Source organism: Nyctibius grandis, chromosome 7, assembly GCF_013368605.1.
Source record: "Nyctibius grandis isolate bNycGra1 chromosome 7, bNycGra1.pri, whole genome shotgun sequence".
Classification (NCBI taxonomy): Eukaryota; Metazoa; Chordata; class Aves; order Nyctibiiformes; family Nyctibiidae; genus Nyctibius; species Nyctibius grandis.
The window spans coordinates 26,220,333-26,240,312 of record NC_090664.1 but is presented as its reverse complement, the minus strand read 5'-3'; the positions used below and the strand labels follow the sequence as shown (position 1 = coordinate 26,240,312).

Below are 19,980 nucleotides of genomic sequence, written 5' to 3'. Positions count from 1 at the left end.
TATGAACACTGAATTGGGCATGACATTGAGATTCTAGTGTAATTCAATCATTATGGAAAAACTGACATTCACATATGTTTATGTTTAGCCTCAGTAGGAAGACTGTCGGTCACTTTATACCAGGTTACAATAAATATGATTTTAATTATTCCTATTGTGAAAAATACTTTTCACATATGATTACTAACAAAATCACTGCAAAAAACAATTGTTTTTACATGGTTTCGAAGACTTTGTAATCCCTTGAATGTAAAACTATATGTTGTGAACAAACATTTTATTTAAATTGGGGGAAATTAAATGTTTTTTTAAAATCAAATAAAAACGAAAACATATCTTAATGAATCTTTCAAACCTTCATACAAAATCACAAACCTCTCCTATCATAAGTTAAATGATTGCGATTCAGTAAGACACATGGTTGATTAATTCCAAGGAACTTAGAAGGTTATTCCAAAGTGCTGTTTCCATAATCAAAGTCATGTTAGATCTGCTCTTTCAGTGACATTTATCTTTGGATGAAGTGATCCGCTTCATAATTTGGATCCCCCAGAATGCAGCGCAGAAGAAAAACAAGACCTACAACAGAGAATTTAAAAGGAGAAATATTATATAAGATTTTTTAAATTACACTTATCGGTAAATATAATGAATGGGTGAAAACACAGAGTTCTCAAGTAGAAAAATTATACAAGAATTCTAGGCATAGTGATAAATTCACTTTAGGAATGTATGCTTTCTTTTTTTCTATTACTCTTTACTGTGCACATTCCAGTCTGAATTTGTTCTTTCTGAATGGTACCAAAACAAGATAACTGGCAAAGTCTGCATGATCTTCCCTACTTTGTAATTGAGTTTGGATTTGAAGTACTCAGAGTCATATGTAATAAGACAGGACAATAATAACTCCAGCTGTGACAGAAGGTAGGTGCAAAAATGTTGTTTTTTGGCAAATGGTCTAAAGAATGCTGACATTGCAAAATTGCGGGGTAGGCTACAAATACTCAAAGTAGCCTTAAACAGAATCGATGGCAAAAGAAGTGTTCTAGATACTACAATAGGTCAGTACTTATTCCCGAACATGATTTTTATGATGAGATATAAACTATATTGGAAACAACTTAAAGCTGTAATACTCTCTATCTTGTCCTTTGCTCTGTGCATCTTTTTCTTTTAGTCAGTGAATTTTAACAGTGGATCTAATAATTTTTTTTTCATTAGTTTATTTGCTGAAAACTGCTTTGGGATACTTGCAAGTTGAAGTCTAATTCAGGTAATAGCTTCGTCTAAAAAAACAAGACAGAGAGCAGGATAAAAAGTGTGTGCACATGCGTGTATGTGAAATTTTGTATTTTAAATTTTCTGAAATAAACTTTTGTCTTTCGCATAGAAAAAAATCTCTAACTTAGAAAACTGCAAAATTAAGGCAGTTGTTAGGGGTTACTGAAGTGACATTTTTTACTGTGAGTTAAACAAAACATTCCATTTATACTGAAAGATATTTTGTTCAGATGATTTTTTGTTTGTTTTAAGGGATAGAGAAAACTGAAGAGAAAAGGAATTTTGAGGTCAGGTTATAATAATTTTCAGGTTGATCTGCAATCAAAAGGTACTGACTAGGAGAGCTGCAATTTTAACATTAACATGATTTAACATTCAACATTTAACAATGCATGGCCCAATAATCTACTTCTGTCCTCATTACACAGTGACTCACCGAAGTACATGAGATCTGAACGTCCAGTATAAATAATAAATTACCATAATACCTAAAAGGTACTCATTTTGCACTCATTGAAGTGAATGTGATGGGATCAGGTCTGATCCCTCTCACAACATGTTTGGGACAGGTACAGGCTTCACGTAATCTATACGTTACGTACTTAGTATCACGAGATGGAAATAACACAATGTAACAGTAAGTAGAATTCCAATGAAATTAAAAAAAATCCAATCCCCATTTAACCTCTATCAAGACAAATTCCCTTCAACTATTTTCATTGAAGGCTTTAATTCTACTTGAGCAAGAATAGGCTGTATACTGTGTTTAAAACTTCTGATGACATTGTTGGTGATACATTTGTAGTCCCATTTGTAAGAAAGGCTCATAAAATTCTCACCAAAAGACTTATAAGAATTTCAGACATTTAGGTATGAAAGATTTAACTTTTTTTTTTTTTTTCTTGAAGTATCACAAACACCTTGTAAAACTGCACAGCTCTATTTTACAGCTATGGAATGGAAAGACTTTTTAAGCAGTGCTGCAGGCACATGCTCTCCATGTTTTGTGAGATGCTTCATTTCCATGCTGAGATCCCCCGTACAAGAAAAGCAACTACAAATAACTATTTATATTTCTGATTTTTCTGTTACGTAATTGGGATGAGTGTGAATCGTGACACACATAAAACGATGACTTACGTATAACATGCTCTTACTGAGGAAAAATTCTTTGTCGGGCTATCTCGAGAAACAAATCTTACCCATTTGTCATAATTAGTACTTCTCTGACACGTTACTAAACTCATTTCATTCCTCACCTCAGAAAGATAACTCCTATTCCTGGAAGATGCATTAAATATAGAAGTATTTCATTTTCAGAAGCAGCACATTTAAGCACATTTAGTGACTGAGGTGCAGGACATTTGTAGGGGATTAATGACTGCTGGGAGATGATGATCACCTGAAGAAGCACAGCCATGGGCCATTAAGCCCCAGGAAATGGCCTCAGCTAAAGATGGTTATTGCTATTGTAGCCCAAAAATGAAAAAAACATCTCAGGTGAATGTTTCTTTTTAAAATGGAGTAATGCAGTTTCTTCTTTCTTAACGAAATTCTTTATTGTGAAGTTCTTAAAGCATGCAATCAATGCTTGTAGGGGCATATTTCAAATTGCAGTTATTACATCCAGAATGAAAAACCACATACTGCACATTGTGGATCTACAGAACCAGTTTTAACTTCATGATTCTATAGCAGTATTGATTCACTGCCTATCAATGTCAGGACTGCCAGTACTTGATGGAAATAATGTATTCATGTAACAATAATGCTGCAAGGTTGTGGGGGATGGGGTTTGAGAAAAAACCCCAAACATCAGGGAAAAAAATTAAGGGGCCACATCCTCCCTTGCATGACCGCAATTCTGGTTGGCTCTACTGCTATAATGCTGACCTACCCTGAGCAGAGCCAGCTGTATGGGGCTACCACACAGAAACTTGCTGTGTAGGTTGGAGTTCAGTTTCTTTTGATTGCTGCTACATATTTTGGAGTCACAAGGCTTGACCCATTTGAATGAATGGTGCAATCAGGTGATGTCAGCAATGGAAAGCCGAGACAATATGTGCCACAATTTTGAGCAGAAAATAGCGTACGCAGCAGGAAGCAGCAGAAGAGCATTCCACCAGCTGGCCTGATCTATAGTTGACTGGTATTTTTCTAATGCCCTTGGGAAAACATATTTCCTGAATCCTATGTGCAGATATTTTGCATTTTCTGTTCAACTCTCTAGCACCCTAACAGTTTGTTTTTTTGACTTTGGGTTTTTTTTTTCCTTTGCAGTTTCTAAATTATTGTCACAGAAATTCTCATCATTCTTGTATTGTCCAAACCAACTAGTATTTGTCCCTTGATAAAAATATTCATATATCATTTTCCTAATTCAGCTGGTTTTGAAATAAAAAAGTGGAATTAAATAGTATACTTTTTTCTCTATTTTCACACTGAGAAAAGTTCCCCCACAAACAATATTACATAAGAACAATAGTTTGATTTCTGTCTTCAAATGAAAAATTACTCTGGACAGTGGTCATATATGGAACAGAGAGGCCTAAAAGCGGAATTTCTCACAACCATATATCCAGCAAAGTTAAATGCAAAATTTTTGCCACCTTAATATAAGCACTTGTTGCATTTACCTATTCAAGTAACTACAGATTAATTATAGACTGTGCTTTAGACTGCTGGAAGAGGACAGTCCTCTTCCAAATATTTACATTACCTCCTTTCATACAGTCTTTCTATTTCCATACAGCCCCTATTCTCTCCCTGAATAAGCCTACAGAAATGTAAATAACATTCTTTGCAGGAACGAAGATAGCTTAACTAATGGATTGACTGCAGGACTGAGTCTGCTCTTCACAGGAAATCCCCACTGGAGTGAGCGAAGTTTATTAGGCTGTAAACTACTTGAAAATAATTGGCTAAATTCAGGCACCCACTTTTGTATGATTAGCTTTGTTGTTGATCACTAAGATTGTTTTCTGCCATTTTCTCTTCTGTAATGGCTTTATATATCTGAGTTGCCTAGACATAACATCTTTCCTCTTGCAGATTTCATCTGGATAGAATTAGAAGGCTTTAGACGTCAGTTTAGAAATGTAGACAAATGTCCAGATAGATAGCCCTACTTTAAGGAATATGAAGAGGCTTGAAGCACAAGACTGCAGATCCCTTCAAACCTAAATCGTTCAATGATTCTCTGACATTTCTCAGATTCTGCCCAGACAAGTTCACTCGAAATTTTGCTGTGCAGACAGTCTGCAACTGTGCAACAAATAGGCTATATCTTGGGGACAACACCACATGAAAGGGCACGTGTTTGACGCTGAATTCTCTGAACACCTCTGTACTAGGTAATGTATTCCTAGCTCTGGAGAGGGCTCAGGAAGATCAGCACATCCACTCACTCCATTTTGTTGGCTGTTCATATCACGAAGTGGACGTGGTTCTGGCAAATGTGATAAACAATGAGTCCTCTCAATGTGATGCTGAGAATTGTTTAATTGATTCTGAAAATCAAACATTATTAAGGTTCTTTTTATATTCTTTATCTACAAATCTGGACATGGCTTCTTCGAAGGCATCAGAAATCATTTCATACTATCAATACTAATGATGATACAGTAATTTTTAGACTTTATCTGTGAAGGCTGTGACTGGGTAATGTCATTGTCCTTTTCTAGTAAAGGAGGAGATCATGAACTGATATTACAGTTAATAAAAGTATTAATATTAATAACTAAATGGTTGAATAACCTACTCCAGATTTCACAAGTACCTAAGTAGTGCAGTTTTCACTGATACCATCGCTGTTTTCCCACTTCTTTACACAGGACTGCTTCAGGTGCTGAACTACATAGAAGACATGATAGAAAATATATGTCTCAGAAACGGGGAAAGAGGTTCACTATTTCTGGAAGTCAGGATTTGGGTAATAAACACATGGATCTTCATTCTCAGTGCAATGTTTTGAGATGAGCAGCCTCGGGCTAGTAGAGAAATGCCATGGCATTAACAGCAGATATAGAAATCACTTATCTTGTACAGTGCACAGATCAAGAAGATTGCACTAGCAAAAAAGTGGCAGTAATAATACCTGGAAAGGGAAACTAAGAAACACGAAGGTTCTTTCTCTGTGTGATGCCTTCCATACACTTGAAAATATATGGAGAAGGAAGTGGGAAGCTGACTTTTTTTTTTTTTGTGAAGGTACTGTGGATAAAGGAGAACAGGGACAACTACGATAGTAGTGGCTTCACAGCATTTGTCCAAGATTTCTGTAAAAGTAGCCAGATATCTGGAAATTCTCCATAAGGGTTCATGACACACATTCAGACTATTGGTGCAGCACAGATTCAGCATGTCTCTGACATAGAACAAGGTGTGTATTAAGAGACTGTTGGCACACACAGAATTAAGCCAAGTATCTTCAACCCCCCCAAAGCATATTGATAGTTCACTCACAAACTGGTTTCTTGGTACTATGATATACCTCATTAGTTTTATACTTCATTAACAGTGAAGAAATGAGAAAATAATAGAGAAGTGGTATAGACATCTCCTTCCTGTTCTGTTAAATGTTTTAAACATTCCTTCTTTTATTAAAATACGGTCTGAGACTCTAAAGCTAGATAATGCATGAAAACATAGGCTGCAAATGTCCCCATACCTTAAAAGGCTTATATTACCTATCCAGGAAAGACAAAGAAAGATCTGGAGAAAGGTTATATATTCCTCTAGTGCTTTCACAGCTGGGCACATCCCCACTATGAAATCAAGTGCACTGAAGAGATGCCTGAGGTAGAAAAGACATAAGCTGCTAAATCTCTCTCAGCACAGCAACCAGGTTGACTCTGACTTTCCTGGCATTGCACACAAGCTAGTAAGTCACATCTCTCAGCTAAATACATGGGGATTTTTACACAAGCAGTGCTATTGCAGTTATATTCAGATCTAAAATGGCTTATGTGCATCCAGCATGGTATCTTAGATCACGTCCTTCACTCAGGAGAAACCAGCCCACTGCTTCTCAAATCACTTGTGTAGATATATGTATCCTATTGAACTGTTACCTGTGAAATTCCTTCTCTCTTGGGTCACAGAATAATCCACAACCTAAGCACTAGGATTAGGAAGGTTTTACCTCATTCCCCAAAAGAAAAAAAAAAAACCCTGAAGTGGGAAGCTTTGCTGTCAATCATGTGAATAGGAACTCCAAAGCATGTTAATAATTATTAAATCTTCACCTTGCAATGAGCTAATGCAAGCTGGAGACAGTATCAACATTATATTCATTAACATATACATAAACTCTCTTCTCCTCTTCAGTATGAAATCTGCTTTAAAATATTTTTTTGACAAATCTGAGAATACTTCCTACAGTAAGTTACCTAATTCCATCTATAAATTCCTAGATCATTCTTAAATGTTTAACCATTTCACGTTGTCCCCAAAGTTAAACCCTGTTAAACAAAAAAGTCTTCTTAGCTGTTCAATGAACATTTAAAAATCACTTCTGGACCAAGTTTGTTTCATTGTTTTGCAAATACATTATAAAAAATTATTTAGTAATTATAAATTGTCAGTCATCATCTGATCTTAAAAATTTCATAAAACCTGCAAACAAAATATATACTTTGTTACACATTCTAGAGCATAGTAATATTTTAGAATTTGGTTTTTTTTTTTCATATTGCTTTAGTTTCATGTTTGACAACAGAATATTGAAAAACAAGTTCAAAGATCAACAGTTTTAGAAGACCTTAATTCTGAATGTCACCTTTTTTAGTTTAAATATTCTTCAATTTTTCATCCTCTATTTTGCCTCAAAGTTGAGAAAGAACAGGCATGGGAATTGTCTCAATTATTATATTATAAATGAAAAATTAAAAATAAAGCTTTCCTAAAAGTTAAGAAGACAAAACTTACTCAATCTGTAAACACACTAGTTTAATCTGTTGCAGGCTAGCAGGCCAAACGAGATTGAAAGAGTTATTAATAGCTGTTCATTGCAGAAACAAAATATTTGAGATAGTCCTGACTCAATTTGGCTAAAGCTGTTGAGTATATTTTCTTAAACATTTAAACAGGAAATGTACCCCTTGAGATGAAACATCGCATTTACTTTTATGCCTGTCAGCAGCTGTAGCATAATTACATACACCCCACTGCATCACTTACAGCTCAGCCACAAGTTGGAGGGTAAAACAGACATCTGCAGAGAACTATTTCACTTTATAAGATATTATTTAAATTATATGTAAAGAGCAGTTTAATCTCCCTTATTCAAGAACTATGAAGCTCAGTTTAATCAATAGTTTACTGCAGAGATCTTATATTTAATCAAATTTAAATTGTTCTCTTAGGCTTATAGAATCGAATGCTTTTAAATGCAATACTCTGCAAGAAAGACTGGACATGTATATATCTAGGGTAAGAGTAAGGGTATTCTTTTTATATGGTCATGGGCTTAAGAAAAGTTTAGGTATCATGCTGTTTAATCCTGCGTTGAGGTAAGTTTTTACTAAAAGGTGGGGCAAATTCATTTAAAAGAGCTCATGCAGGAGGAGCCTCTCTTTTATGCCTTCATCTTTGAATGCGTTCATCTTGAAAATACAGGAAAATTACAGCTACAGAAAAAAAATGATTGTAGTTTGAACACAGAAGAAAAATTGCTACACATAACATTTCAGAATTTGGACTGGATATTACCTAGCTGTGTAATATTCACCAAATAAGTGCTTACAGAGATAATTCAATCTCTTCATTCCCTTCATTTTTATGTCAATTTAATACAATACTATACTGACATTGCAGGAAAAACATTAGGTAAGTCAGTGTCCAATCTCTTCATCATTAGCAGACATAAAATATTGTATGTTTCTACACAGATGGTCTCATTTCAGTGTGGCTATTGTGCGTAAGCACCCTGGCGGGGTGGTGAACAGAACCAAAAGCACTCTGTCAGCCGGGAGAGCTCTGACAAAGGTGGCTGCAAAGTGGAAGATCTTCGCTCACTGGTATACTAAACATCCTCTTGAGAGAAAGTTGACTAGCTATGAGCTCCAAAATGGGAATTTTTCCATTGTGTGGGGAAAAAAAAAATAAAAAAATAATCCCAGCCTTTAACTATAACCCACAGACATTAGATCACTGACGGGAAAAACTTTGCTGCAGATGTTGAAAAGAAGTGATGGGAAAAAGCTGGCTACTGTGACTAATGGCAAATGTGAAAGAAAGGAATAAGAATGTACAGAGAGGGGTAAAACAATTGAGTGACAAGCAGAAGGGATTTCCAGCACAGTGAACAAACACCAGAAAAGTATTCAAGAAAGACAGAGGAGATCAAGGCTAAAAGTCATTTGAGACGAAGATTGCTCTTAAAGTCAACATGTTGAAAGACGTGAATCCTTTCAGTGAAAAATGAAGACCATAGAAGGCTGTTCTCAGTGTAAAAAAAACCCAAATCAAACAAACAAAAAACCCACCAAACAAAGAAACCAACTTCTGAACGAAGGAATGGGTTAATATTCATTGATACTGTAAAGGAAAAATCTTGCCATAGAAGATATATGTCCAAGTTAAAGATAGACAGAACATGCCCATTCTGCCAGCCAACCCTCTTTTGAGGCCAAAAGCAGTAAACTGTGACTGTTTTCAAGTTCCATGGAGAAGAAAAATATGCTGAGGTCAGTCCAGCCCTCTGTCCATTCCTTTACATGGAAAAGTAGATCTCCTTCTGGCTATTGGTGTCTCTCTTGCCTGCTCTCAAGACACTCTTCCTGTGTTCTGGCTTGTTGCTTCTATTCTTGTCCAGGGAAACTCCCATTCCCAAAACTCACCATCTTTTGATTATATAAAAGTTGTTGTTATCGACATTAACCACAGATATATTCAAAACGGGCTAAATCACTGATATTCCTACTCATTATGTCAAGCCCATGTAGTTGTATTATTTAATTAGCTGATAGGAAAAAAAAGAAATAAAATTAATGGAAGTGATCCATGTGACTTTCTACTAGGGGAATATGGTCTATATGAGACTTCTTATAGAGGGTACATAACTGAGTAGAAGAAGAAACCTCCAGAAAGGAAGAATCAATTATTATATGACAAAATGAGAGGGAAATCAGAATTTAGATGAAAAAGCAGGCATGTATATCATAACATTTCTAAAATACAAAAAACTATGAAACATCTTTCTTTTCCTGGAAAATAGGAGGAGAATTCATAATGGTTTTTTAAAAAATCTGTAGATATTGAAGAAAATGTGTAATTTAATAGAAATGGAAGATACTAGACTTAAGAGAAACCAAATACACAAATATGTAGTGAGGAATAATCATTAGCCAGGAGTACATCAGAAAATAATTGGAGAGTTGGATCAGTTCACAAACAAAACATGTCTCAACCATACAGTGCTGTTACAAAAAGGTGCCAGTATCAATGTGAAAGATATTAACAGAAGCATTTCATGTAGCCCATAGGTTTTGATCTAGCCTACATAAAGGTGATGAAGTCTTTAAGTCTTTAAACATAGATAAGATGGATTATACTTGTGAAGTAGACAACAAGAATGATAAAAGGTTTAGAAAAGTTGAACTGTAGGAAAGCTGGAAGAAATTCAACTCTGTATTCTTGGAGGGAAAAAAACGAAAAAGACTCAGGAGGGGCAATAAGATCAATCTTCTGACATGTAAAAGAATAATACAAAAAGAAAAGAAGCTACTGCTCAGGGTAATAAAAACTAACAATCTTTTTGAACTAAAATTTTCATTAGGTAATAGCTGGCTATAAGGATGGTACAGTATTAGAATCGGCTATGTAAGGAAGCTGCGAAAGGTGTGTAAATGGTTAGATAGACATGTATCTATAGTGTAGCTGTATTGATCCTTCTTCAGTGCAGGGTCCCCACCAGCCCAATATTTCTGTTTATTCACAGTGAATACAAAAGAACTCTTCACCTCTAACTAACACTCGCTCAGACCATTTACTTTGCCCACAGTGGTTAATAAAGATGAGTCTGCTTAGCACATGGAACAACTATCACTTAGCAACTATTTTTTGCGATAATCAACCTTGTGCAAGGCTTCACCAATTTCATTCTCAGATGTGGTTGTCACCTTAGTGAGAGGATGAAAAGCAGGATCTGCTGCTTCTTTATTTTATATTTTTTTCTCCCCAGCTTCTGGCATTGGACAGAGTTGAACCTGCTTTCTGTCAGAGTAGTCACAGGATTATTACATTTACAGATCAGCTTGCATTGGCTCTTCAGACGATAGCTGAAAAGATTGACAGCAGAAGCATGAGATAGCTCTCTCCTATTTTAAATTCAGCATACTCTCTACACTAAAACCATGGGACTACATAGTCAAAATCATTTGCCTCCAAAACTGAAAGAATAATCAAGGATTTATGGTAAAAGCCTGGGATGCTGGGGAATTAAATCTGCATTCTTTGCCATAGATTAGGCAACATACAGCAAGACACTTAGACTTTATAGTTCCTTAGCTGCAAAACAGACAATGATTTTGTTTCCTTGAAAAACAAGTACTTTCCAATCCCTGTCTTACTAAAAACTAAGATAGTTTCATTTACTACAGTAATGCTGTGAATACAAGACATGTCAAAAAGACATAGGTTTGGCTCTTTGTGATTTTTTTTTCTGTGACAAGCATCATATCAATAATTCTGAATTCATACTTTTTTTTTTAATCTCAACAATTATGTACTTGGATAAATACAACGGACATTCTTAAAAATCTGATACTTGCATGCTTTTCTTATATTACTCCAGCTATTGAGCAATCTTAGTTCCATAACTCATGGCATTGACGACATGAAGAGCTGAAAATGGTGTGAGAATTTGTTTCCATCTCATTATTACGTTGGTTTTAAAAAAGTCACAGATCACTATATCATTAACAATTGCAGAATGTTGAAAAAAATACAAATTCAGGGTTCAGTTTTATAGAAATATATCCTTTTCTTATTCTAAGTTTTTTGAGGTTTTGTTTTTTTTTTTCCCCCCTACATTGAATCCTAGATTAAGAAGGATGCTGTGCCCTAAATATGCTTGTCTTGGAAAGGCTACTTGGTATTGTTATATTTGTATGTCAAAGGGAGGATTGAAGTCTCAACAATTGTTAACCTCTCCCATGGTGTGCAAATAAAGGTCAGAGGCCCACATGTGGCTTGCAGCCTGGGGAATTTCTCTCAATGTTCTGCCAGGGATAGGACCGTCTGAACAGTTTCTCTCATAAGTTTTAAGCCATAAATTGCATCCTACTTGGCTTGCTGTGCCAAAACTGGACCCAAGGGTATCCAGAGTCTTGGCTGATGGGAAAAAATGAGTGCTTCCTATGGAAGCCACAGCTGTTTTCCTGAGAGAGAGAGCGAGCACAGATGCTCAAATATTTCTCTACTTTCCGTTTCTGACTACCTGTTCTGGCAGCAGTTCCAAGAAAGGGGAAGGACAGAAGCAGGCATCCAGCTGCTTTCAATAAGCCTTGGCAGCATAGGTACTGATTGCCTAAACACTAAAAATGTTCAAAAAGAATTTTTTCTGGATTTCAAACTATAAAAAAGGTGAGAGTATGTACTAATGCTCCCCATCTTCCCATCTTGAGCAGAAATTTAGTGATCAGGATAAAGACCTTAATTATGAAAGCAGAGACTATTTCAAGGAAAAAATGATACTATATACTATTGAAAAGATGTAACTCATAGAAGTATGTGTGTGTATATATGCATATAAATAGATGTACACAGAAATTCAAGTGCATATATAAAATATGTATATTCTATGCATTTTCTAGAATGATTTGTTTCTTCGATCAGACTGTAGGCTGAATATCATAATATGGATTTGATTTTGAATTGTGCAGCCATAGTTATCCCTAGTGTAACTCTCTGAAGTCAAAGAAAATACGTATGCAAAGTTATATTATACATTGATTTGGCCCAGAATTGTATATAACATCAGCTACCTCATAAATTTCATTGAAATTACATTACATTAGGATCTGGCTTATGATACTGTTTAGTAGCTGTTTAGTAATTATTCGTATCTGCCATTTTTTTGCCTATACATATTGATGTCCAATGATCTTTTCATAGATACGCTTGGTCAAAAGTCTATGCTTCTGTTCTGGACAGGTTACATAGCTGGTTTGAAGCCCTTATATTGACACCCTTCAACATCTTTCTCCAGTTCTACCTTTTGAAGTATTATATAATTATTTCTTAAATGGACTTAATCAGTCCAGTTGAAGCACAGTTAATTAATGTAAGTAAAACTGGAATAGTAGATAGTTATAGCTGATATGTAAACAGCAGAACAGCACATACATAAGACTTTAAAAACCCTGGATTTAATGGTTATTCATTGCTCAGTGAATCAACAGAAACAATGTCAGTTAAGCTTACAGTTAACTAGATTATTTGCTTATTTTAAAGGCAGCTCTGTCAGTCTCAGTTGTGGCTGCACCTGTTTGCTACCTGCAATGCTCAGTCAGTGCCTTCCCCTTCTGTCACAGCCTCTTTTCCTAAGAAATGAAGAAACATCTGTATATCAAAAGGAAAAGGAAGCAGACGATCAATGTTGGCTGCAAAAAGCTTTGAGAAAGTGCTTTGGAAAAGAGCAGCTCTATAAAAGTGGTACTTCTGCCCACAAGATGTCTGAATGATGATTGCTTAAAGACTGGCAGCGGGCTGCTTGAGCAGCCACCAACCAGTCTGCCTTAGGGCTCTCCCTCTCCACCCCGTTGTTCATCAAGATCTTTCATTTGCATCCAATCCCAAAATTTTTTTGTTGTTTTTGCCTTGATCACTGCCTAGACATCAGACACCTATTTCTACTTCAGTTCAATGATCAATTATGCTGTCAATGTTCTTGCACTAAAAGCTAAGCTGCTTTCCTAGCCAGTACATTCCTCAGACAGAGCAATAGCTTTGGCTTGACAGCTTCCATAAAGATATTCTGTAAGAGGGTGTCTGAGAGCTCCTTCAGACCAGAGAAGCTTTAAAGCTGGTGAAGTCAAATCCAGCATGGCAGATACAATATTTCTAAGCCATAAGAATAAGAAGTTAGACCTACTCTGAGTGGTGATCTCATAGCTCAGCCACGCAGGCTGCTGCTCCCCCCCAGAGGTAGAAACCACCAGCAATATTGATCACGTAAGAATCCTTCTAGTAATGAAACAAGAGGAAGGAAGTGGTTTCGCTTGACCAAGCATGAGAAGTCAGCAAGTCTGAGATGGTAAGGAAGTCACAAATTCAGAAGAAGAACTACTATATTTAAGCCACACCTTGGCCAAACTGTTCAAACTGGGGAATGAGTTATGGGAATTTTGCTGCCTGTGTTATACACCAGAGCTTGATTCTGCCCTGCCTCGCTTTCTCCTTTGTAACATGTTCATTGCACTTCCAAGAGAACCATTGCCTGACCTTTCTGCTTTCTTGTCCAAGTATTTATAACATAGAATATGATAACCTAGCAGCTAAAAAGTGATCAATCCTCCATTTTTTCTCCAAACTAAGTGACAGAGGCCTTTAAAAATGTCAGATGGCTGCCCAAGATAGTGTCTTTTTGTGACAATAAGAATCAATCCCCCACTACCTATTTAAATAAGAATGTAATAATTTTCAATTGTTCACTAAGGATCAAAGAGGTTTTGTTGATGCGTAATTAACCTAGAATTAACCTAGGTAATAGTATATGTTTATCTGTAGTTTTAGTTTAGTTACTTGAAACGTTTTTCTGTGCTAGCTCTTTTAATTATTTTTCTACCCTTCAACTGACTCGTAATAAATTATTCCATTTTTATTGAAAGTATCTCCTATTTTTATGTCCTTCAAGCACCCTCAGAATAGAAGCTTTTTACAGTTAGGCATATATGTCAGTCAAACCATACTTCCAGCAGTACTATAAAAACAAACAAAAAAGAAAAGTAATGTTGTAAGGCCTGCATACTGAAATACTGAATCATACAGAAAATATGGAAAATAAGTATATTATCATAAAAATCATTAAAGCAGGAGAGTGAAAGGGTTAGACACACTTCTGACAAATTCATATATATGTGATATAAGAGATAATCTTGGAACCTTTACTCAAAAAAGTAATCTTACTGAAGTCTATAAGAGTATGCACATAAAAAATACAGGATTAACCCTGAAAGCCTGAAAGAAATCCACTTATTTTTTCAGCTACGAGAACAAATATTACATCATAAAACAAATGATGTCCAGATGAGTCAAATAGCCTAGCAACAAGATAATCTTATAGAAGACTTATAGACACGTCTATAGTGATGAAAGATAATAGAACCTGAGGTGAGGTTATTACAGACAATTTGGAGTCTGGCTTCTAGTCTCCTCCTGATTGTTAAAGAAATTATTGTCAGATACTTCAGCAAGATTAGTCTGTATCTAAAGGGATTTACTACTGATATCATAACACCATCAGAGAGAACCGCTTTTTGGAATAAAGGAGAAGATAACTGTTTTTAAAAGTGACTTAAAAGCACCTCTAGCTGCCAGTAACCAGAGAAAAAGAAATGAATGAGCTATCCGTAGATTGAAAAAAAAGCTTATCATCACAGTCTACAGTATTATGTAAATGCATTCAGGAACAAAGAGAAAAATGAAGAGGAACCAAACAAGTCTGGACACAGATGTTCTGTGATTCTGCTGTATTTTTGAATAAGCAAACATGAGTTCTTCATGAACTAAACCCACACAATGATTTAATTTAAATGCATAGGTTTGTTCTAGCTGTAGCTAGTAGCTTTCTGTGGGACCTTATTACAGGGCTAATTCTGATCCATGCAAGAGGAACTGGATCAACATGCTTTACTGTCCTCACCTGGCCATGAGCCATGCTAAAATATTGGGGAACTGTAGCATGGGAGGTGGCTCACAGAGGATCTCTGCATCCACTCCAAGTGAGCTGGACCTGGCATCCTCCACAGGCTGCTAAGGAGCAATGGCAAAGGCCACTTTGTGGTGGTATCCCTATATACAGTTTCCAAAACAGGCCTTTAAGGGGCTTATTGTAAAGTTCTTCTCCACCACACACCCATAACAAGGACAAGTAATAACTGTAAAAAGAAAAATATATTTTTCATAGTTTTGTAATTTTGTCCAGTGGTTTGTCAGTCTTATGAATTCAAAGTCTGTTGATTCCTATGTGAATTCATGTTCAGTACTGAAATATAATTGTCTGGAAAATGTGAGAGAGAAAGAAGTAACATTTATTTATATATCTTTAACAGAGCTAACAAATTTTAGAGTAAAAAAACCATGCAAAACCAATCAGACCTATATTAATAATTCTATCTCCATAAGCCCATGTTCTCTTTATGAAACGTTGTACTGGGATATATTCGTTTAGAAAATAAATTGAGACTTCCATTTTCGTGGTGTAAAATCTTAACCAGGGAGTTGTGCAGAAGGTGTAGTTGATTAAAAATGAAATAAAATGTGTAGTATGATGTATATCTAGAAGTAGGAAATAAGGGTAAACACCTATACATCTATTATTATTCTGTCAAAAGGTACTGAAGCTCTTGTATCGGATGGATATGACACGAGCCTACTACAGAGATGAGGGATGGAAAGGAAGAACCTATAAACGCAAAAGATACAACTGCAGAATTGAGTTTGCTTGTTGTTTTTTACATTAAAAAATGCATTTGAAAATGATTTATCTCCATTAAAAAGTTTGCTGTGTTTCTGTAAGGAATGCTTAGAGGTACTTTTAGAAGAATAATTTTTCAACACATTTCAACTCTTTTGTTATACACAATTTTTATGGAAACAGAGTGACCTCACAACAGATTTATTAATAAAAATTATTTGCCTATTTCCTTATGGATTCTGCTTTTCCTACAGAGCATGCCTTATTACAAATGCTTGATGTGTCTGCATCATATTAACTCAATTTTCTATTGTATCTATGTTAAACATACGTCTAACCTTGCATGAAAACATCCTATTGTATTCCAGATATCTGTCCTGTGCAAACTTGACAAGGTGCTTGACAACTTTTGAGAAGGCAGTCCCTGAGAAGCCCCCCAAGAACTGGTAGATATCCCATTCTAAGCTTACTAAAGTCAAAAAGCTAAAAAACCCCAGGCTCTTGGGACACATAACAAATAAACGTATGAAGCACAATGGACACTTGCCTTTCCCACAGAACATCAGTAGAACTCTCATAACTTCATTTTTGCTGCTCTCCTGAGAAAAATACTCCTCATGTACTGATGGTTATTACTCCCTTTGTAGTTCTGTAGTTCTGTCTCTTTTTCTTTCTTTTTTTCCCCCCTCCACTGTTATACTCACCACCCTGCTATTACACCAAGGCACCCACCACCAACAGCAATAAAACAAACAATAAAACCCTAGTGTTTTTAGCTCTTCCTTCTTCAATCACTTTATCTTGTCACTCTACCCTTTAACCAGAGCAGCCTGCGTCAGTCTTTGCTGGTACCAGTGTACTGATGCCTGGCCTGGCATCCCACCAGTAGTAGGAACTACATACATGTTTTTCTCATGTACCCTCTTGTCACCCGTCACATATCCAGTTCCCATCCTGGACAGCTCATGTTGGACCCCATTCATGAATACATGTATGGTGATAACATATCAGAATAAATTATGGGGCAAAAAGGTCAGAAAGAATTTTAGCTAATGGAAACAGTATTAAGGATTTATATACTCACATCATTAAACTGCTTCCTAAGTGATACGTTCTCTTTGAATAGAGGAAAAGAAACACACCATTTCTTTATATTGATATACCATTGAAGGCCTGGAGGAAAACTGTGACTAAAAACTCAGACCGTTTCAACAATTTTAGTTCACTGTTGAAGGAGAGTAGCTTCTGGGTCAAGAAAGGAGAAGGGTGGTGGGGAAAGTGCAAATGAGGAGCTGACAGGTAGAATATAATTTTCTCTACCTAGGGCATTAAAGGACAAATAAATAAGGCTATTGTAAGTCACCCCTATGCGAAATGGACATGATGGACTAATTTGGAACTCAGATTGTTATCGCTGCTCAGGTATTGTAGTGATGAGAACATTATAAACAAATATATATATACACACTAGAAATCCATTACACATATCAATTTCACAATATGAAACACAAATGTACAGGAGTTACAGGGGATATGGGTATTAGAAACATATGACTGGAAGAACTTTCTGAATCAAGTTCAGTTCCCACAGTGATAAGAAACCACACAAATATTTTGTCCAGAAAAACCTATGGAACAGAACATAAGTTAAAAATATTTCCCCAAATGCTTTGCTAAACTTTAATCTGTAATAAAAGCACAAAATCTGCAACTGTTATACACAACAAAAATATTGGGGAAGCCATAGTGGCATTTTCAGAAGCACACATAGAATGGGATTACAGATCCTTAAATTCCTGGCTGTATGAGCCAGCTTTTCTCTTCGTGCTCTGGCTAAAATCTAATAACATACTACAGAATAGAAACATATTTTTCCACACCAGAGTATCTGAAGTGACTAATGTAGCCTAGAGGGTGCTTTGGAATTTTCTGGGAGGAACATATTATTTAATTACAAATTTCTGGGAGGAACATATTATAAATTGTAGTGGAGTGGGAGTCAGCCTCTTTTCCCAGGCAACTAGCGATAGGACAAGAGGACATAGCCTCCAGCTTCACCAGGGGAGGTTCAGTTTGGACATTAGGAAGAATTTCTTTTCAGAAAGGGTCATTAGACATTGGAACGGGCTGCCCAGGGAGGTGGTAGAGTCACCATCTCTGGATGTGTTTAAGAAAAGACTGGACATGGCCCTTAGTGCCATGGTCTAGTTGACATGGTGGTGTCAGGGCAATGGTTGGACTTGATGATCCCAGAGGTCTCTTCCAATCTGATTGATTCTGTGATTCTGTAATTACATAGCATTACAGTAATCCACATCATTAATTTTTATATTTATTAATTCACATAATTAATTAATTACTCTTTGAAACATTTGTGTGGTTTCTGTAAATAATTGTGTGGCCTGGTAATCAGTCACAAAATATTTATTGTATACATTTATTTGTGGAATGCTTAGCTGAAGCAGCACTTAATATCATAGTAATGAATGCAGAAAAAAAGAAACCAAAACATGTATGTCAGGAACATTTCCTTCAAAAGTTTTCTGTACAGAGAGAATAGCAGTGTGGCATGGTACTACAGGTAAAAGTGAAATCAAAACAAATGAATTTACATAAACAGGTTCAACTTTTCAAGGAAATAAAATGCATGTAATAAACTTCAGCTATAAATCCTAAATCTTGTATCTTATCAGAAAAAAACCCAAATCTCCAAATCAGAAAAGTTGCGTGGGGCTTTGTTGATACTAGCCATCTGAGTTGCCAATTTAAAGTGAATATTTGTTCCTTTCATACAAGAAACTAATATTGTAGTTCAAACAGATGGTAGATCAGGTTGAAAAAAATTCTTTTAGAAATCAGATATCGTTTTATGAAACTCCAGAAGACACTCTTTTCTGAAAAAGGTTTACAGGTAGCTTCAAAAAGGTGCATCTGGGATATAAGTCTCATTGAGAAGGTTAAATTACCAGTCTTGCCAGGTTGGTATGCTAAGGAGCAGCCATTGTATTTTGCAGACTACATGACAGTGGCATGCTGTGACAGTTAATAATCTTTTAACATAACCACAAAAATTAATAGTCAATTAAGTCATCAAACCCGGTAAAGTTGGCACTGGGAGTTGTTTTCGTTTTTGTTTGCTGTTGCAACATCTCTGTAGCAAGTATAGAGAAAAATCCTATTTAAATCTTTTATGTAACTTAGGCTTGAGTTTTCTTTTCTTACTGTTAAGAGTTTGGTTTGGGCTTTTTTGTGAGTTATAGTTTATGAATTAGGACATGGAACATTCTGTCACCACTCAGAGCTTTTTGATACTTAAATAATCTTTCACAAAATGTAAGCACACTGAAATTCATTGTCTGAAAATCTCTGGTCTAAACATGTTAGCTGCTTATGTTCCTGAGCTTTAAAATTTTTAAATCATCTAGAAGTTGCATCTTCATCTTATTATAACTATACACATATTTTTATCTTTATAAAATTGGTACAAATGACATAAAATCATAATAGCAATGTTTTGTACGCATTCCTCAAGGGATAAATGACTGCCAATGTACATGATTGTGGAGAATTAAGCACCAATAAAAAAAATAAACAGTGACTTCAAATGTAATTATTTGGTTTATGTTTTTTTACATTTAAAAAATCTCATCTTCTACTCTGTGAAGTAACTAATGATGTTAATGGGATTACACAAATCAAATTTTTCCCTCTTGTTTTGTGCCCAATTCTCATTTATGTGAACTTGGCAGACCTGTCAGAATGATGAACATTTTAAATTAAACACAATTAAAATGACCGCTTTCGTAATCTAAACTTGAGCTGTTCTCAGTTCAGTATTTTTAAACTGGTATTCTGACCTGTTAGTTTGTCTGCATTGCCACCTGGAGGACCTCATAGCAAAATCAGGTTGAAATCCTTGGGTGAGATTCTGTTAAGGCTCCACTAGTTAAAGCAGCCTCTTGTGCTGCAGGAAGAGACCCACCGCGGCTTCCCACAGCCCTGAAAAGCTCCAGAGATAGCTTGGAAGATGTCTAGCTACCTAACCAGGCATACGTGTA

The 19,980-nt window shown here is 35.8% G+C and overlaps 1 protein-coding gene across 1 annotated transcript in view; it reads right to left on the bottom strand.

Moving 5' to 3' along the window:
* Window positions 1-295: 295 nt before the first annotated feature.
* The window catches only part of AGMO (alkylglycerol monooxygenase), a 197,093-nt gene continuing 177,408 nt past the window's right edge, over window positions 296-19,980 (bottom strand). The window contains exon 13 of the mRNA XM_068405255.1: window positions 296-579. Within this exon, the coding sequence (XP_068261356.1) occupies window positions 499-579 (81 nt within the window). The 3' untranslated portion in view covers window positions 296-498. The remainder of the gene's footprint in view (window positions 580-19,980) is intronic.